Genomic DNA, 19,244 nt, shown 5'->3' with positions numbered 1-19,244 from the left:
AGAAAAAGTACCAATTAGATCTGGGGTTTAAGGACATAACAGAAAAAACAAAAACCTGTAAACTTAATTAAAAGAACTTTAAAACATTTAAAATACAACAATTGTTGGTACAAACTTAAGTGAGTGACTACAAAGGATGAGAGTAACACAAAGTGTGCAAACATGGCCTGTTTATTTTACAAAGTACAAGATAACGCACATAGGTCAGAGCAAAAACAACCCTAGAAATCACTACGAAGGCAGAGAAACCATTGTGCTGAAGATTCAGAGACAGGAAATTCGAAAGCTGCATGTTTTCTGAGAAGGTCCCCGATGGCAGCAGCACAGGAGGATGCTGAACTTGCCCCTCCCAAGAGCACATTGAAATATACACCCATAGAGAGAGAAAAATACTCCTGAGAGACAACGGAGGAATGAACAGTTTCTGAACAACAAAAGAGAGAAAGGGACCAAACAAGGAAGGCTGGGAAACCACAGCTTCCCAGGTGCTGTGGGAACACTCGGCAGCTGCAGGAACCCTCCAGATCGGAGATGCTGGTGAGCGCCATTGTGTACGACCCCTTCCACCTCGCTAGGGAAGGCACGAGCTCTATTTGGAGGTTTGACGTGTGTGCAGATTCACATGCAGATACACTGCCCAGAGCACATTTCGGCTTAGAACAAAAGAAGCAAGCAGGATCAACAGGGTGTCACAACACAAACCTGGCCTCCCTGTCTGAGCTGCTCCTGCCTTGCAGGCCAGCACCCAGGCACCATGAGCACCTGTCTGACTCCAGCAGGCTGTCAAACCAACGCCGCACACACAGCAGACACACATCACTTCTACACAAGGTCACTTTTTCAAGACTGGACGAGATAGCTATTTTGCCTAATTCATATAAACAAACATCGAAAGGAAATTAAGTGAAAAGACAGACTATTTCTCAAATGAAGGAATAAGAAAAATCCCCAGAAAAAACCCCAAGGCAATGGGACAAGTAATTTGATAAAGAATTCAAAGAAATTAAGGATACTTACCAAACTTGAGAGTGAAATAGAAGAACTTAGGGAGAAGTTCAACAAAAAGGCATAATGTATAATAAAAAGCCACGCAGAGCTAAAGAATGTAATAACTGATATAAAAAATACAGTAGAAGGAATCAACAAGATAAGCTAATATAGAAAAACAGATCCACGACCTGAAAGACAGACTAGTAGAAATGAACCAATCAGAACAGCAAAAAGAGAATTTAAAAAACAAGGACAGTTTGAGAGGCCTGTGGAACAAAACACAAACATTCACATTATAAGAATCCGAGAAGAAAATGGGAAAAAGGAACAGAAACTGTATTTACAGAAATAATGGCTGAAAACTTTCCTAACCTAGGAAAGGAAACAGGCATCCAGGTCCAGGAAGCACAGAGAAAGTTCCAAACAAAATGAACTCAAGAGACCCACACCAAGATATATTGTAATTAAAATGGCAAACTTTAAAGATAGAGTCTGTTTTAAAGGCAGCCAGAGTAAAGCAACTAGTTATAAAGGAAAACCCAAAAGCTATCAGCTGATTTATCAGCAGAAACTTTAGAGGCCAGAAGGGAATGGCAGGATATCTTTAAAGTGCTGAAAGAAAGAAACCTACAACCTAGATTAATTTACCCAGCAAAGTTATCATTCAGAATTGAAAGAGCGAGAGTTTCCCAGACAAGCAAAAACTAAAGGAGTTCATCTCCATTAAACCAACTTTAAAAAGAATGTTAAAGGGTATTCTTCAAGCACAAAAAGCCATAACGAGAAATAAGAAAATATCAGAAAGGGAAAAAAACTCACAGGCAAAGCCAAATATTTAATAAATACAGCGAATCAGACATTTAAAAAGCTACTAAGAAGGTCAAAAGACAAAAATACCAAACTGAATTCAAACTACAATAACAGGAGATACACAAAACAAAAACACCTAAAATACAACATCAAATACATAAATTATGGAGGGCGGAAGTAAAAATGTAGTCCTTTTAGACTATATTTGAAATTAAATGCCTATAAGCTCAAAATAGACAGCACTATAAATACTGTGAGATTTATCGTACAGTAACCATAACCCAAAAACCTACAAAAAATACACAAAGAATAAAGAAAGGACCCCAATCAAAACACTAAAGAAAATCAGCAAATCACAAGGAACGAGATCAAGAGAGGAAAGAACAGACGAGAATACATGGGTTGATTGCCCCTTCCCATACTATAAAAATCAATAACCGGGGCCAGCCTGGTGGCTCAAGCGGTTGGAGCTCCATGCTCCTAATGCCGAAGGCTGCCGGTTCAATTCCCACATGGGCCAGTGGGCTCTCACCACAAGGTTGCCGGTTCAACTCCTCGACTCCCACAAGGGATGGTGGGCTCCACCCCCTGCAACTAAGGTTGAACACGGCACCTTGAGCTGAGATGCTGCTGAGCTCCCAGATGGCTCAGTCGGTTGGAGCGAGGGCTACGCCCCCTGCAACTAACAATGGCAACTGGACCTGGAGCTGAACAGTGCCCTCAACTACGATTGAGACGACAACAACTTGACATGGAAAAAATCCTGGAAGTACACACTGTTCCCCAATAAAGTCCTGTTCCCCTTCCCCAATAAAATTTCCCAAAGAAAAACACAAATTCTAAAAAAAAAAAAAAATCAGCTGAGAATACAAAAGTAACAAAAAAAACAATTAACAAATGGCAGTAAGTACATACTTATCAACAATTACTTTAAATATAAATGGATTAAATGCGCCAATAAAAAGACATAGGCTGGTTGGATTAAAAATCATGACCATCTATATGCTGCTTATGAGACTCATTTCAAGTCGAAATATACATTCAGTCTGAAAATGAAGGAATGGGAAAAGATACTCCATGCAAACAGAAATGAAAAGAAAGCTGGGGTCGCAATATTCATGTCAAACAAAACAGACATTAAAAAAGTAATGTAAAACAAAGGCATTACATAATTATAAAGGGGTTAATTCAGGAAGAGGATATAATAAATGTAAATGTCTATGTACCTAACATAAAAGCACCTAAATATATAAACTTTAATGGACATAACGGGAGAAATTCACAGTAATACAATAATAGTAAGGGACTTTAATATTCCATTAGCATCAATGGATAGATGATCCAGACAGGAAAGTAAAGAGGAAATAATAGCCTTAAACATCACATTAGACCAGATCAAATTAATAGACATTTATAGAACATTTCATCCAAACGTGCAGAATACTTTTTTTTTTTCAAGTGCACATGGAACATTCTCAAGGACAGATCACATATTAGGCTACAAAACAAGCCTCAATAAATTCAAGAAGATTGCAATCGTATCAGGTATGTTTTCTGACCATGAAACCAGAAATCAACTACAGGAAGAAAACAAAAAACCACAAATATGTGGAGACTAAACAACATGCTACTAACCAACCAATGGGTTAAAGAGGAAATCAAACCAGAAATCAAAAACTATCTTGAAACAAATGAAAATGAAAACACAACTTTTCAAAATTTAGAGGATGCAGGAAAGCAGTTCTAAGAGGGACGTTCATAGCCTACTACAAAAAAAAACAAACAAAAACACAAAGTAAGAAGAAGGAAGAAAATAAGATCAGAGCTGAAATAAATAACCGTGTTTCCCCAAAAATAAGACCTAGCCAGACCATCAGCTCTAATGCATCTTTTGGAGCAAAACTTAATATAAGACCCGGTATTATATTACATTATACCCGGTATTGTATTATATTACATTATATTATATTATATATTATATTATATTATATTATATTATACCCGGTCTTATTTTAATATAAGACTGGGTCTTATATTAATGTTTGCTCCAAAAGACATAAGACCTGGTTCTTTGAAAAGATGAACAAAATTGACAAACTTTTAGCCAACCTCATCAAGAAAAGAGTGCCCAAATAAGTAATAAATGAAAGAAATTACAACAGACACCACAGAACTACAAATAGTCATTAAACAATACTATAACTACATGCAAACAAAATTAATCTAGAAGTGAGGCAGGCCATGTAGTCTAGGAAACCCTGCCATGGTATAACTTGAAGTGCTCCATTGGTTAGACCAGTAACAAAGTGAATGTATCCAGTACCTCCAGCTGGAGAAAAACAAGAACCAGTTTCTTCCAGCTAGGCTGATCCCTATGACTGGGACCTGACCTTTAGCTAATTATAATGTCATTATAATCTCATTTGCATTGCAGTTACTACGACTCCATCATGCATCTGATGCCATGACAGTTCCAGAGGAACCAAATAAAGAAAAAGTGGAAAACGGAGGGTCCTGCCCAGGGGAGGAGATAAATGAACCATGTCAATGGGATGTCACCAATTCCTGCACTGGGAGGGGTAAATACCCCTGATCGTGACTTCCTCTGGGTGACTTTTCTCTGAGTTCCCGCACTTTCCTCTCAAGTGTGTACTTTTGTTTCCAATAAAACACTTTTGCTTTCCTGCATCTATCTCAATCTTGAATTCTTTCTTGCATGGATACAAGAACCTAGTCAACACTGCTCCAGGTTGAATCTTCTCTAGGACATCCCATGAGCCTCTGGCGACATAAAAATGGATAAATTCCTAGAAGCATACAATCTTCCAAGACTGAACCAGAAAGAAATAGAAATTTAAACAGAACGATTACTGGCAATAAAACTGAAGCAGTAATCAAAAAACTCCCAACAAATCAAAGTCCAGGACCAGACAGCTTCACTGGAGAATTCTACCAAATATTTAGAGAAGAATTAATACTTATCCTTCTTAAAGTATTTTTAAAAATTGAAAAGAAACACTTTTAAACTTATTCTACAAAGCCAGCATTTATCTGGATACCAAAACCGAAGACATTACAAAAAAAAAAAAAATTACAGGATAATACCCCTTATGAACACAGATACAAAAGTTCTCAACAAAATATTAGCAAACTGGATTTGACAATACATTAAAAGGATTATTCACCATGACCAAGTGGGATTTATCCAGGGATGCATGGATGGCTCAATATCCATAAATCAATCAAGATACTTCACATTAACAAAATGAAGGATAAAAATCATATTATCATCTGAACAGATGCAAAAAAAGCATTTGACAAAATTCAATATCCTTTTATGAAAACAATTTTCAACACAGGAGGATATAGAAGAAACATACCTCAACATAATAAAGGCCTATATGACAAACCCACAGCTAATATATACTCAATGGTGAAAAGCTGAACTCTTTTCCGCTAAGATCAGGATCAAGACAAGGGTGCCCACTGTCACCACTTCCATTCAACATAGTTTTAGAAGCTCTAGCCATAGCAATCACACGAGAAAAAGAAATAAAAGGCATCCAAACAGAAAAGAAGGAAAACTTTCATTATTTGCAGATGACATGGTAATATATGTATATAGAAAACCCTAAAGACTCCATTAAAAAAAACAAACTATTAAAACTAATAAATGAATTCAGTAAATGAATACAAAATCAATATACAGAAATCTGTTGCGTTTCTATACATCCATAACAAACGATCAGAAGAAGAAAACAATCCTGTTTAGAATTGCATTAAAAAGCATAAAATACCTAGGAATAAATTTAACCAAAGAGGTAAAGAACCTGTACTCTGAAAACTATAAGACACTGAAGAAAGAAACTGAAGAAGATGCAAATAAATGGAAGGCTATATCTTGTTCATGGATTGAAATGATGAATATTGTTAAAATGGCTTTACTACCTAAAGCAATCTACAGGTTCAATGCAATCCCTATTAAAATACCAATGGCATTCTTCTCAGAACTAAAACTAATCCTAAAATTTACATAAAACCACAAAGGACTCCTAATAGCCAAGGAAACCTTGAGAAAGAACAAAGTGGGAGGTATCATGTTCCCCGATTTAAAATTATACTACAAAGCTACAATCATCAAAACATTATGGTACCATGTTTCCCCCGAAAATAAGACAATAAGACCTAACCGGAAAATAAGCACTAGCATGATTTTTCAGGATGCTCGTAATATAAAATAAGCCGTAAGGCGTCTTTTGAAGCAAAAATTAATATAAGACCCTGTCTTATTTTAGGGAAAATACAGTAGGGCTTATTTTATATTACAAACATCCTGAAAAATCATGTTAGGGCTTATTTTCCAGTTAGGTCTTATTTTCGGGGAAACACGGTATTGGCATAAAAACAGAGATATAGGTCAGTGGGATAAAACAGAGAGCCCAGAAATAAATCCTTACTTATATGGTGAATTAATCTATAACAAAGGAGATAAAGATATACAAAGGGGTAAAGACAGTCTCTTCAATAAGTGGTGTTGGGAAAACTAACAGATAGGTGCAAAAAAATGAAATTGGACCACTTTCTTACACCATATACAAAAATAAACTGAAAATGAATTAAAGACTTAAATGTAATACCTAAAGCCATAAAACTCCTAGAAGAAAATATAGGCAGTAAACTCTTTGATATTGGTCTTAGTAACATCTTTTTTGATATGTCTCCTCATGCAAGAACAACAACAAAAAATAACAAATGGGATTACATCAAACTAAAAGGGTTTTGCACAGCTAAGGAGACCATCAATGAAACAAAAAGACAACCTAATGAATGAGAGAAGGTATTCACAAACCTACATCCAGTAAGGCATTAACATCCAAAATATGTAAGAAACTCATACAACTCAACACCAAAAAAAAAAAAAAAAAAAAAATCCCATTAAAATATGCGCAGAGGACCTGAACAGACGTTTCTCCCAGGAGGACATACAGATGGCCAAAAGACGTATATATGAAAAGATGCTCAACATCACTCATCATCAGGGCAATGAAAATCCACACCACAATGAGGTACCACCTCACATCAGTGAGAGTGGCTATCACTTAAAAAAATCAACAAATAGCAAGTGTGGTCAAACGATGTGGAGAAAAGAAAAGCCTCGCACGCTGTTGGTAGAACTGTAAACTGGTGTAGCCACAACGGAAAACAGTATGGAAATTCTTCAAAAAATGATAAATATAGCTGGCATACGACCTAGCAATACCACTTCTGAGTATTTATCCGAAGAAAATAAACGCACTAATTCGAAAAAATATATGTACCCCTATGTTCACTTACAATAGCCAAGATATGGAAGCAACGTAGGTGTCCATAGATAGATGAATGGATAAAGACGTGGTACAGGTACGTACATGTACACACACACACACACAGACACACACAATGGAATATTACTCATAAAAAAAAAAAATTTTGCCATTGGACAGCATGGATGGACCTAGAGGGCATCATGGTAAGTGAAATAAGCCAGAGAAAAACAAATATCATATGATTTCACTTATATGTGGAATCTAAAGAAACAAAACAAACGAATAAACAAAACTGAATCAGACCCACAGATATAGAGAACAAGCTGATGGTTGCCAAAGGGGAAGGGGTAGGGAATGGGTTAAAAAAACAACAACAACTTATAAAGTAATTGTGAATACTGAGTGATTAAAAAAAAAGAAGGGTTGCGCACTTTCTCACCGACAATACAAAAGGGCTGAAACCATCTTAAAACTCTGAAGTATCACCTTTGGAGGTACCTTTGCATGGAAGATTCTAAGCCTAAAGATTTTAAAAATCCAAGAAAGGCAGTGAGATCTAATAAAATGATGATTATCTAAACCTACCATAATGTGTAGGGAAGGAGTAAACTAACATTCAGTAGCTATTTAATTGCTCCGTTAGTAAGTTTATCTTTCCCCCCAAACAACCCATTATTAGCCAGATGGGGAGTTTCTTGTCTTAGTTCTCCAATTAGAATTCAAATTTTAATCCCTTTTTAGTACACATAATTAATTCTAGATTTTCTTCCGTTATTTTAAGTGGAGATTATTTTTATGATATTAATTTCTAAAGACCAAAAGGAATCACCAATCCACTCCAATGTCAGGCACTTTAGATGCAGCATCAAACATTTCCACATGGGCAGTTATCAGAGTGAAATCGATTTGAGCAGAATAGTGAATAAAGGCAGAGAGAAAGAGTAATAGTCTGCATCTGGATGTGGAAGTAAATTAAGGAAAGAATGCGAATATGGTATCGAGTTCAGCAAAGCAAACTTGGGCAGTTGAGCAGAGAGAATGGAAGGAAAGGCAAATACTTGTGGCTAAAACAACCTCCAAGTCGCTTATTTCAAATACTAGCCTTTCTTAGGCATTTCAGTTGGGGAAACAAAAGGAAAAAGAAATGATGAATTTGCAAGGGATTAAGCATAAACAGTTAGTATGCTCAAAAATCATAGGCCTGCTATTCAACAGATGATTCTTCAAGTTTCATATGACGAAACAGTTATTACTCGAGACAAACTATTAAGTACATGTCAAACAACCTACTCTGGCTATCAGATCTCCAGGGATTCAGTAAGGAAGCATTATAAAAATAATGCCTTCTAAAAAATTAAATCCTTTCAGCTTCATCATCATCGTTGTCACCTCCATAAATTATTATGACTTTTTTTTTTTTTTTGCCGAATTATCAAAAGCACCTAGAACTGATTAAACTTTCAATATAGTAAAATCAGATGAGAGCCCAAAGTTCACTGGACTCTAATATTACTGGCACTGGTCTCTCTTCAGTCAGGTTTTTTTTGGTGTGTTTTCTTTTTAAGGCTCTCGAAACCTCGAGTAAACAAATCCAACAGCCAGTGAAAACTGACACACCCAGAAACTCTCTGCAAAACATTTACTTCATAGTTCACAATAGACTGTCCTATTCCATCTACAGGTGGCCTTGCCTAGAGCTAAAGGTCAAAAGAAAACACTCCCTAATAATACCTTCACACTTTATGGGTAGAAAAAAATGAGGAAAAAAGAACAAGCAGGCTTCAAAAAGAGGGCAGGGATGTAGGAACTATCATCTCCATGGAACACACATACCACACTTTCGATCTTCCTAAGACTGCTTCATTTTTGCTCCTTTACGAACTACAAAAATTTTTTTACATCTACATGTCTAGAATTCTTCAAGTATCAGATGCTAGAGCTAAAGGAGCCTTCACAACGATCAATGTCTTTACCCACGACCTGACCAGCAGTACCCACCCTCAGCCCTCTCTGCTTTACCCCCACAAGCCAAAGAAAAACCCCATCCCAGAACCAGCCTTCATGGCAAGAAATCAATTTGCTCAGACAGCTATAATGGCAGTTTCTGAGGTTGCTCCCAACAGTATTCTACCAGAGGATTTCTGAGAAACAAAATCTCACTCCAAACATCTCTAGAGACAGGTTAGGAATCAGTGACATGTACTGACTGGGGAGACATTTTTGGAGAGAGGGACTTTGTGGGCAGTCAGCAAATCACGTCATACAGGAAGCCACCTAATGGTATTAACAGTATATACAAAAAAAGGAAATTGGTCTCATCTTTGGTTCACTAAAATACTTCATTGGTAAAGTTAATGCAGAATTAATCACTGTGATGGACCAGGCTGTTCTCCATGTAAAAAGTTTAAAGGTCTGCCACCTGCTACCACTCCAAAAACACCCTTTGCCAATCTTGACCCAAGAAAGCTCCTGGACTATAGTGTTTCTCTACAAATGATAAGTAGGAAAACAAAAGTGGAGGGAAAAGATTTGTTTTAGTTTTGTAAAGGCCAAGTTCTTTCCACTTGATTCGTTTAGAAGCAATTTATTTTCATTGCCTAGATCCACTTCTTGAAAATGGAAAGCTGATTCTGACCTTGTAGTAAAATTATTTCCACTTATCCCACATTCTTGAAGTTCTGAGTAAAACCTAAGGCCACAATTGTTGCAACATAGACAATAATTCTAAGAATAAAGTTTCACAAAGCACTAAAAGTCAAACATAGAGAGAGAAACCTAGGGTTTTAATAAAAGATTGGATACTTGCTGATTTTCTTAATACTTACCCATTCTTCAACATTTGGGGGCTGCTCATCATAAATATGTTCCTTGTCCCACAAAATATTTGCCTCGTCATACTGGTCCATCTTTCTTCGGGTTTTCACAGCAAAGAAAATTATTAAAGCAAAAGCCACAATAACCATGAATCCCAACACAATGGCAATGGCCTAAAAAGAGATTGAAGATATTGACATAATTAGATTTTAATTGCTTACTTTATCCCAATCCACTCTCTACAAATACCCTACTAAATATCTGTGGTTACACTGATATAAAACTGATACATATGGTTACATTTTAGAAATATAGAACCTAGCCCATACCATTGTGCTAAAGCTAGCAAAACACACTCTCTCTCTCTCTTTGACTCAGTCCTCAGAACATGCTTAATGTTCTGTGCTATCATCGTCCCCGTTTTAGAATTACAGAAAACGATTCCAAAGCTTGAGCATCAAGGGGCCATATTTTATAGAGGCTCTGCCTTACCATAAATGATGCAGACAGAATCTAACCAAGCTATCCATGGACTAATGATTCATTTAGTCTGGCGGGTTTCTCTGTTTCAGGAGTCTTTCGTGCATTTACTGTAAAGGGCCCTGTGACAAGGAAGCCCTCCCCACCAGTTCTCCTGATGTCCGGCAGGTGTGTTAAGAGGTGTACTGGCCCAGAGGCACTGGGAGTGGAGGCAGGGACCAGGACTCTGGCCTGGATGTCGGCTAACGGGTACAAGGAGGCTCTCTGCAGCTGCCTAACAGGGACGTCCTTTCTCAAAGAACACAGGTTTCAGGTAGTCAGAGGACTAAGAGGAACAGGAGTGTGGTCAGATAGGAGTGCCAACCCTCAGCCCTACTTATCACAGATTCATCTGCATGTCAACAACAAACATTCTGAAAATCTACATTTGCAGGGAACACATTTCAGTCTTCAAAACAGAATGACTCATTCCAGTGAAAAAATGAGAATTCCTGAGTCAGTGTAAGGAGAAAAAAAAAAAAAAAAAAAAATTAGTAACCCAGAAACATTTTAATATAATTAGGGGGTGACTCATGGTTACTGAAAGCAGGTTCTCTCCCCAACCTGTACATTTGAATCAACTGGATAGCTTTTTAAAATACTGACTTACACTCTGAAAAATCACAAAACACTTTAGAAAGGAATTAAAGGTTACCTAAGTAAACGGAAAGACATCCTATATGTTCATGTGTCAGAAGGTTTAAATGTACAGATGGCAACACTCCCCAAATTGACCTACATATTCAATGCCATCCTTCAAAATGGTAGCTGGCTTTTTTTGTGTGCAGAAAGTCACAATTCAATCCCAAAATTCATATGAATACACAAGAGCCCCAGAATCTAGCCAAAATAATCCTTAAACAACAAAGTTGGAGGACTCCAACTTCCCAATTTCAAAATATATTATAAAGCTACAGTAAACCAGACAGTGTGGTACTTGCATGAGGATAGAAATATAGATTAATGGAATCCATTGAGAGTCTAGAAATAAATACACTTATGATCAATTCATTTTTTACAAGGACATGAAGACAATGTAATGGTGAAATAGTCCTTTCAAAAAAAATAATATCAATACAGCTGGATAGCCACATGCAAAGAATGGTGGACTCCTTCCTTATATCATGCCCTAAACTCGGGATCACAGACCTAACTGTGAGAGCTAAAATTAAAAATCTTAGAAGAAAACAAAGGAGTAAGTCTTTGTGACTTTGAATTAGGTAAAGTAGCCTTAGATATGACACCGAAAGCACAAGCAACAAAAGAAAAACAAATCAGACCTCATCAAAATGAAAGACTTTTGTGCAAACAAAAATATACAGAAAGTAAACAGAGAATGACAAAATGAGAAAAAAATACTTGCAAATCATACATCTATAAGGGACTTGTATCCAGGTATATAAAGAATTACTAAAACTCAGTAATAAAAATACAAGTAGCCCAATTAAAAAATGGACAAAGATTCTAAATAGTCATTTTTTCAAAGAAGATAATATACACAAGAAAACCTGCTCAACATCATTAGCTGTCAAGGAAATGCAAATCAAAACCAAAACGGGTACCACTTCACACCCATTAGCATCAGAATCTGACAGACAGAAACAATGTTGGTGAGGATGTGGAGAATCCTACATATTTCTGGTAAATGTACAGTAGTGCAACTACTTTGGAAAGGAGTCTGGCAGTGCCTCAAAAAGTTAAACATAGAGTCACCATAAGACCCAGCAATTTCTAGGTATATACTCAAATCAAGAAAAATTAAGACATCGGCTAATAGGTAAGAGGAGGCGCCCTGCAGCTGTCTAACAGTGATGTCCTTTCTCAGAGAACACACAAAAACATGCATACAAATGTTCAGAGCATTATTCATAATAGCCAATGTGGAAATAGCCCAAATGTCTATCAAATGATGAATGGATAAATAAAATTTGGTATATCATGCTCACTTCGGCAGCACATATACTAAAATTGGAACGATACAGAGAAGATTAGCATGGCCCCTGCGCAAGGATGACACGCAAATTCGTGAAGCGTTCCATATTTTTGGATTTATAGATGATGTAATACAGAATTGTACACCTGAAATCTATGTAATTTTACTAACAATTGTCACCCCAATAAATTAAAAAAAAAATTTGGTATATCCATACAGTGGAATAGTATTCAGCAATAAAATAAAAAGTAATGAAGTACTGATGCATGCTATAACACAGATAAACCTTGAAAACATTATGTTAAATGAAAGAAGCCAATCATAAAAGATGGCGAAAATATTGTGTGACTTTGTTTATATGAAATATACAGAATTGGCAAATCTATAGAATGGGATTACTGGCTGCGTAGGTCTGAGAAGGGTTAGGGAAATGAGGAGTGACAGGGAATAGTGTTATAATTCCCAGTATAAATGCTATCAAATTGATTGTGGTGATGGCTGCATAACTCCGTGAATACACTAAAAAGCAATGAATTATACTTTAAATGGATGCATTACGTGGTATGTTAATTGTATCTTAATAATGACACGCAGCCCTTCTTCCAAATTCTGATTTAAATAGAAACAGGGCCTTGGCATCAATATTATTTAAAAGTTCCCAATGTGGTTCTATTAAGCATCCCAAGTTGAGAGCCTCTGACCCAAGGGGAAAGGGGTTGGGGAAAAAAACAAAACTACCCATACCTCCTGAGGATCCACAACACAGTAGTGATACAAATACTGATCCACGTAGAGTCCAGAAGCTGCAGGTGTATAAAATTGGTTGCAGAGGGCAATAATTTGTGAACCGTACAGAGATCCAGAAGCCTGGGCAGTTGGATTAACTCCCATTATGTAGACAATTGTGGCAATAAACACCATGAAGCCCAGGATAGCACTCGCTATGATCACAGTCAGGTAGTATGCTCTTGTTCTAGACATTTCAGATCTTATAACACTGGTCACAAATATCACCAAGGCAGCAATGAAACAAAAGGCAGCCATAGCCAGGAGGAAGCCCTTTGCTGCTCTTGGATCTGTGTAGCCTCCTCCATAGCCATACCCGTAGCCATAACCATAGCCATTTCCGTAGCCTCCAAAGCCACTTCCTCCAACAGGGTAGCCTAAACCACCTCCTATTAGATTGGTTCCATAGCCTCTGTCCCAGGCAAGTGTGGAGGCGACACAGGCAAATATGGCAATGCACATCACGATAATAAGCATAGATAGAATCCGAATCACTCCTGGAGGAGAGGTCCATTTGTAGAAGTGAAGAATTTCATCTTCTGGGTAGAAAGAATACGCCGTATGAGAGAGCATTGGTCGAACGTGCATCTCTCCACCGTACATGTCATTGCTTGGTGCATAATGACTGGGTTTGCTGAAATGCACATGAAAACAATTTCAAGTTAGCACTTTTTGGAGGTAAGCAGAAAGACTGTATAAAGTACTTGGAATAATTTAAACAATCCATTGGCAAATAAAACTATTGTTATTACTGCCCCACTGCAATGGGGCAATTTGTGTCCCCCCAAAATTCAAATGTCAACATCCTAAGCCCCAATGTGATAGCATTAGGAAGTGGGGCCTTTGGGAGGTAATTAGATCCTAAGGTAGAGCCCTCATGAATGGGATTAATGCCCTTATAAAAAGACCCCAGGGGCAGCCGGATGGCTCTGTTGGTTAGAGCGTGAGCTCTGAACAGCAGGGTTGCTGGTTCGATTCCCACATGGGCCAGTGAGCTGCGCCCTCCACAACTAGATTGAAGGACTGTGACTTGGAGCTGATAGGCCCTGAATAAACACACTGTTCCCCCAATATTCCCCAATAAAATTTAAAAAAATAAAAAATAAATTTTTAAAAAAGAGACCCTCTCGCCTCTTCTACCACATGAAAATACAACTAGAAGTCAACCTAGAGGAGGGCCTTCACCAGAACCTGACAATGTGGACACCTTGGATTTCTAGCTTACAGAACTGTGAGAAATAAATGTCTGTTGTTTAGAAGCTACTCCGTCTATGGCACTTTGTTAGAACAAGCAGAACTGACTCAGACACTCACTGACAGTGAAGGTCCCTGTGCATCAGAATCAGCTGCAGGGCTTGTTAAAATATGCAGATTGGTGGCCCCCACCCCTAAAGCTGCTAACTCTGCAGGTCTGGTGTAGGACATGTTTCCAGATGCTGCCGGTCTGGCAACCATATACTGAGAATGACTGCTCTAGTTTCTGTGGAACAGAGGTTCTCAAATTTTGCTATCTATTAGAATTACCTGGAGCATGTGTAAAACCCTGGATGGAGCACTCCTTCCCAGTTAAATCGTAATCCCTGGGGATGGATCCCAGGCAGTTTAGAACAAGCGTCAACTCTTGCCTGTGTGACTTGAGACCCGTGCATTCAGATATGACACCTATAATGGCCTACCCAGGGTTCTGTGCGATTCCTGGCAGTCTCGCTCTCTCACCTAAGAAGGCACATTCATACATTTACTCAGTTGACAGCTATTTAATGGAGCTGCCAAGTTGTCATGTGCTGAGAACTGTGCTAGGTACTGAATGGAAATTCTGCACCCTTTCTCACATAACTTGCCCTATGTATCTCTTCCATCTGGCTGTTCCTGAGTTATATCCCTTAATACAATAAAACAGTGATCTAGTAAGTAACATCTTTCTCTGAATTCTGTGAACCATTCTAGCAAATTAATTGAACCCAAAGAGGGAGTTGTGGGAACATCTGTATAGCCAGTCAGTCAGAAGTGCACATAACAATCTGGACTTACAACTGGCATTCTGAGTTGGAGGTCATTGGAGCCTCCAATCTGTAGCCAGTTGGTCAGAAGCACAGAGCTCCCCGGCTTGAAGCTGGCGTCTGAAGTATGTGTGTGTTCGGAGCTGAGGGCGTCTTGTAGGACTGAGCCATTAACCTGTGGAATCTGATGCTATCTCTGGGTACATAGTGTCAAAATGGAGTTGAGTTCTTGAACACCTGCTGGTGTCCTACAAATTGTTTGTTGGTATGTGGGGAAACCCCCACATTGGAATTGGGTCTGGGTACCCAATTGAATGGGTAACTGTGATATATCCATCTGATAGAATGCTACAGAGCTATGCTGTCCAATATGGCAGCCACTAGCCACATGGATTTACGGAATAAAATGTGGCCAGTCCAAACTGAGGTGTGCTTTTAAATACAGAGTGATCACAATATGAAAAAAGAATGTAACACCACCAAAAGGGAACCCCAAAATTTACTATGTACTTTGGCCAATAATGATGTATCAATGTCGGTTCACTGACTATAACAAACTAACCGGTCTGGTGGTGGTGCTGACAGTGGGGGACACATGCACGAGTAGGGGGCACATGGGAAATCTCTCTCTACCTGCCTCTCAATTTTGATGTGAACTTAAACCTGCTCTAAAAATAAAGGCTTAATAAATGTAAACTATGTCATGAATCAGTGTTTATATTAATCTGCTGAAACTGTATTTTGAATATACTGGGTTAAGTGAAAAATATTATTAAAATTAATTTTTATTTTTAATGTGGTTATAAGAAAACAAAATTATATATATGGATCACATTATATTTCTATAGCACTGTTCTGAAGCAAAAAAAAAAAAATGTTTAAAAACAAGTAAAACTAAACTGTATTGTTTAAGATGTATAGAGAGGTAGAATAATAGAGAAAAGCAAGGGATGACCATCATATGTTAGAACAGTGGTTTCCAGGGAAAGAAGAAGACACAGGGCAGGTCTTTGAGGTGTGCTCTTTCTTGACTTAGGGGATGATTTTGCTTTGTCTTTATTCATCATCTCATACAAATGTTCTGTGCCCTTTTCTATTTCACTATTGTTTACAAAAGCAACACAAAATAAGTATCAGGCTAATGGAGCACTAATCACTAATTATATTCTCTAACATACTTTCAGTACCCCATTGTCATAAACAGTGTCCCTACCATGTTCAGGTATTAGTCAGGAGGCTAAGTAATATGAACACTCAGCTAGTTATCAAAGAGTTAAAGCTACAAACTATTTCAAGGAGGAAACCCCTATCAATGTTTGATAACAAATTTAAGAATTTACTGTTAAATCTCCAAATAACTAAGGATTCCAAGAATCCTCAACTTTGCTTCTTGTTTTATATAATGGCAGGAATCACTCTTAAAACTGACAATGTAGAACACATGTTAAGTGAAAGTCAGTTATAAAAGACAACATATTGTATGATTCATGATTCCATTTATATGACATGTCCACAATAGACAATTCTAGAACAGAAAGTAGACCAGTAGTTGCTGAGTACTGGGGGGAGGGGAATGGTGAGTGACTGCTAATGGGTAGAGTTTCTTTGGAAAGGGGGTCATGAAAATGTTCTAAAACTGTGGTGATGCTTTTACAACTCTGTGAATATATTAAAACCACTGAAAGGTCCATTCTAAGTGAGTGAATTGTATGGTGTGTGGATTATATCTCAATAAAAGTGTTATTCAAAAAATTGATGCTATGTTGCCAATGGTCATCGAAACAAGGCGTTAATATGGAAGCTTCATACCAATTGTGAAAAACCAGAAGGAGGGGCGGCCAGTTAGCTCAGTTGGTTAGAGCGTGGTGCTCTTAACAAGGTAGATGGTTCAACCCCACATGGGCCACTGTGAGCTGCACCCTCCACAACTAGATTGAAACAACTATTTGACTTGTAACTGATGGATCCTGGAAAAACACACTTAAAATGAATAAATAAAAAGTTTAAAAAAAAAACGGCGAAAAAAAAAAAACTGAGAGCAATAAATACACACAAAAATATAAGCCTGGACTATAGAAACAGATGATAACAGCTGCCACTGCAGAGGAAAACTGTCATCCTGGAAGTTGTGGGTAAGAAGGAAACTCATTTTGCACTGAATACACATACTTTATTTTTAAAGTAAACAAACAATAGATGAAAGTTTCAATGATAGGTACCTATTTTTTTACATGTGATAGACGTTTAAAAATAAGAAAACTACAGAATCATTTACTTACAATTCATCAGGTCTATATGGAGGTGGACTTTCAAAAGGCCTCGAGGACATGGCTGATGTCAATGGTCACCAGATCTTCAAGATGAGTAATATGCTGTAGCTCCCAAGATACACCAATCTAAGCAACATAAGTAGGGTAATGGCATTACTACTGAGCTTCGAGTTTCCTTGCATTACTAAGAAAACGAATGATACCAATCTCAAGTAACCTCTCAGAGCATGGTTATTTCTCGTGCCCTTCCCACTGCTATTTCTGTACAATGGACCATTGATCCTTGAGCACAGGAAATCACTGAGCATAGGAATCATCCAGCCTGCTAGCCTCACAGCGTGGCGCATCGCGCTATGCACATCACCAGCATACAAATCACATTGAAACTTCAAATTCTAAGTGGTAGTAATGAAAATTTCACGAAGCTTTTACAGCCTAGGTAAAAACGGTATTCTAAAAAATAGTTCCTTCAACAAATACCATGTGATCTCACTTACATGTGGAATCTAAAGAATAAAATAAACAAATAAAACAGAAACAGACTCATAGATACAGAGAACAAACTGATGGTTATTAGATGGGAGGGGATTGCGGGGCTGGGTGGGAAAGGTGAAGGGGATTAAGAAGTACAACTTGGTAGTTACAAAACAGTCATGGGGATATAAAGTACAATATGGGGAATAGAGTCAATAATATTGTAAAAACTATGTATACTGTCAGATGGGTACGAGGCTGATCGGGGAAATCACTTCATAAATTATATAAGTTATATAAATGTCTAACCGCTAAGCTTTACGTCTGAAACTAATATAAAATAATATTGAACGTCAGCTATAATTTAAAAAACAGTCACATGATATAAAGTATAGCATAGGAACAGAGTAAATAATATTGTAATAACTACGTACAGTGTCAAATGGATTATCACTTTGTGAGGTATATATGCTTAATCACTGTGTTGTTTTGTACACCTGAAACTCATACATACATACATAAATAAATAAATAAATAAATAAATAAATAAATAAAGTCCCTTCAAAGCTCAAGGAAGATGTATAAAAGAAAATTTCTTAAAATATGTTTAGTGTTTCATATTACTTTTGAAAGTTCATATAAAATGAGAATGTATAAGAAAGTGCCTATCTAGCAGTCTAGCACATACTGGACCCTCAATGTTAACTAAAGCATAATCTGGTTTAAAAAAAGTATGCTTTTATCATTACAAATAACTACAAGACGCATCTGTGGATGGCTGGATTACAGACATTGTCCCCTTCTGCTCTTCCAAGTCTTCAAAACCCAGCATAATGTTTACAAAAGGAGGAGGAGGGGTATTAAACACACATTGTATTAAAGAGTCCTCTTCTCTAAATGAAAAGCAGAATGATTTTGTTCTAAAATTCCCCAGAGCACACAAATCCCTAAACATCTGGGAGGCAATGTCACCCACTCAACAAGTATTTATTAAGTGCTTCCAGTATCCCAGAGGAGCCAGTTCTCCAGAAGAATGAGCCAGTTCTCCAGAAGGTCACACACAAAGGAAACAGCTACTACAACAGGCAGTATTTAGGGCTGATCAAGTGCAGCGTGGGGATAACCAAAGACTTGCAGAGGAAGAGGCAGAAGCTAGGGGAAGGGATGCAGGACACTTGAGCAAGATCTATACCTGAGTATATTAAAGTGTCTAATATTTCTTCCTTTTCAAATAAGTTATGAGCAGTCGTACATCACTGTTAGGAACTGTGAACGAAGAACAAATTCAAACTCTTTAAACTTTGCTCTTTAAGATCAATGGTAGCTATCCTCCACATCATTG

The 19,244-nt window shown here is 37.5% G+C and overlaps 1 protein-coding gene and 1 non-coding gene across 7 annotated transcripts in view; one reads left to right on the top strand and one right to left on the bottom strand.

Annotated features, from left to right (window-relative positions):
• OCLN (occludin) overlaps positions 1-19,244 on the bottom strand; it is a 47,538-nt gene that overhangs the window by 22,541 nt on the left and 5,753 nt on the right. For all 6 annotated transcript variants that reach the window (XM_019728064.3, XM_074328857.2, XM_019728065.3 and 3 more), the window contains exons 2-4: positions 17,438-17,554; positions 13,117-13,792; positions 9,932-10,093 (exon numbers count right to left, since the gene is read on the bottom strand). In XM_019728064.3, the coding sequence (XP_019583623.1) occupies positions 9,932-10,093; positions 13,117-13,792; positions 17,438-17,487 (888 nt within the window). In that variant the 5' untranslated portion in view covers positions 17,488-17,554. The remainder of the gene's footprint in view (positions 1-9,931; positions 10,094-13,116; positions 13,793-17,437; positions 17,555-19,244) is intronic.
• On the top strand, positions 12,378-12,484 carry LOC141570969 (U6 spliceosomal RNA). The gene has a single exon (XR_012495394.2). It is a non-coding gene; the product is annotated as a U6 spliceosomal RNA (small nuclear RNA).

This window comes from Rhinolophus sinicus, chromosome 3 (assembly GCF_057876585.1).
Source record: "Rhinolophus sinicus isolate RSI-liver-muscle chromosome 3, RSI-T2T, whole genome shotgun sequence".
Classification (NCBI taxonomy): domain Eukaryota; kingdom Metazoa; phylum Chordata; class Mammalia; order Chiroptera; family Rhinolophidae; genus Rhinolophus; species Rhinolophus sinicus.
This window is presented reverse-complemented; position numbering and strand designations above follow the sequence as displayed.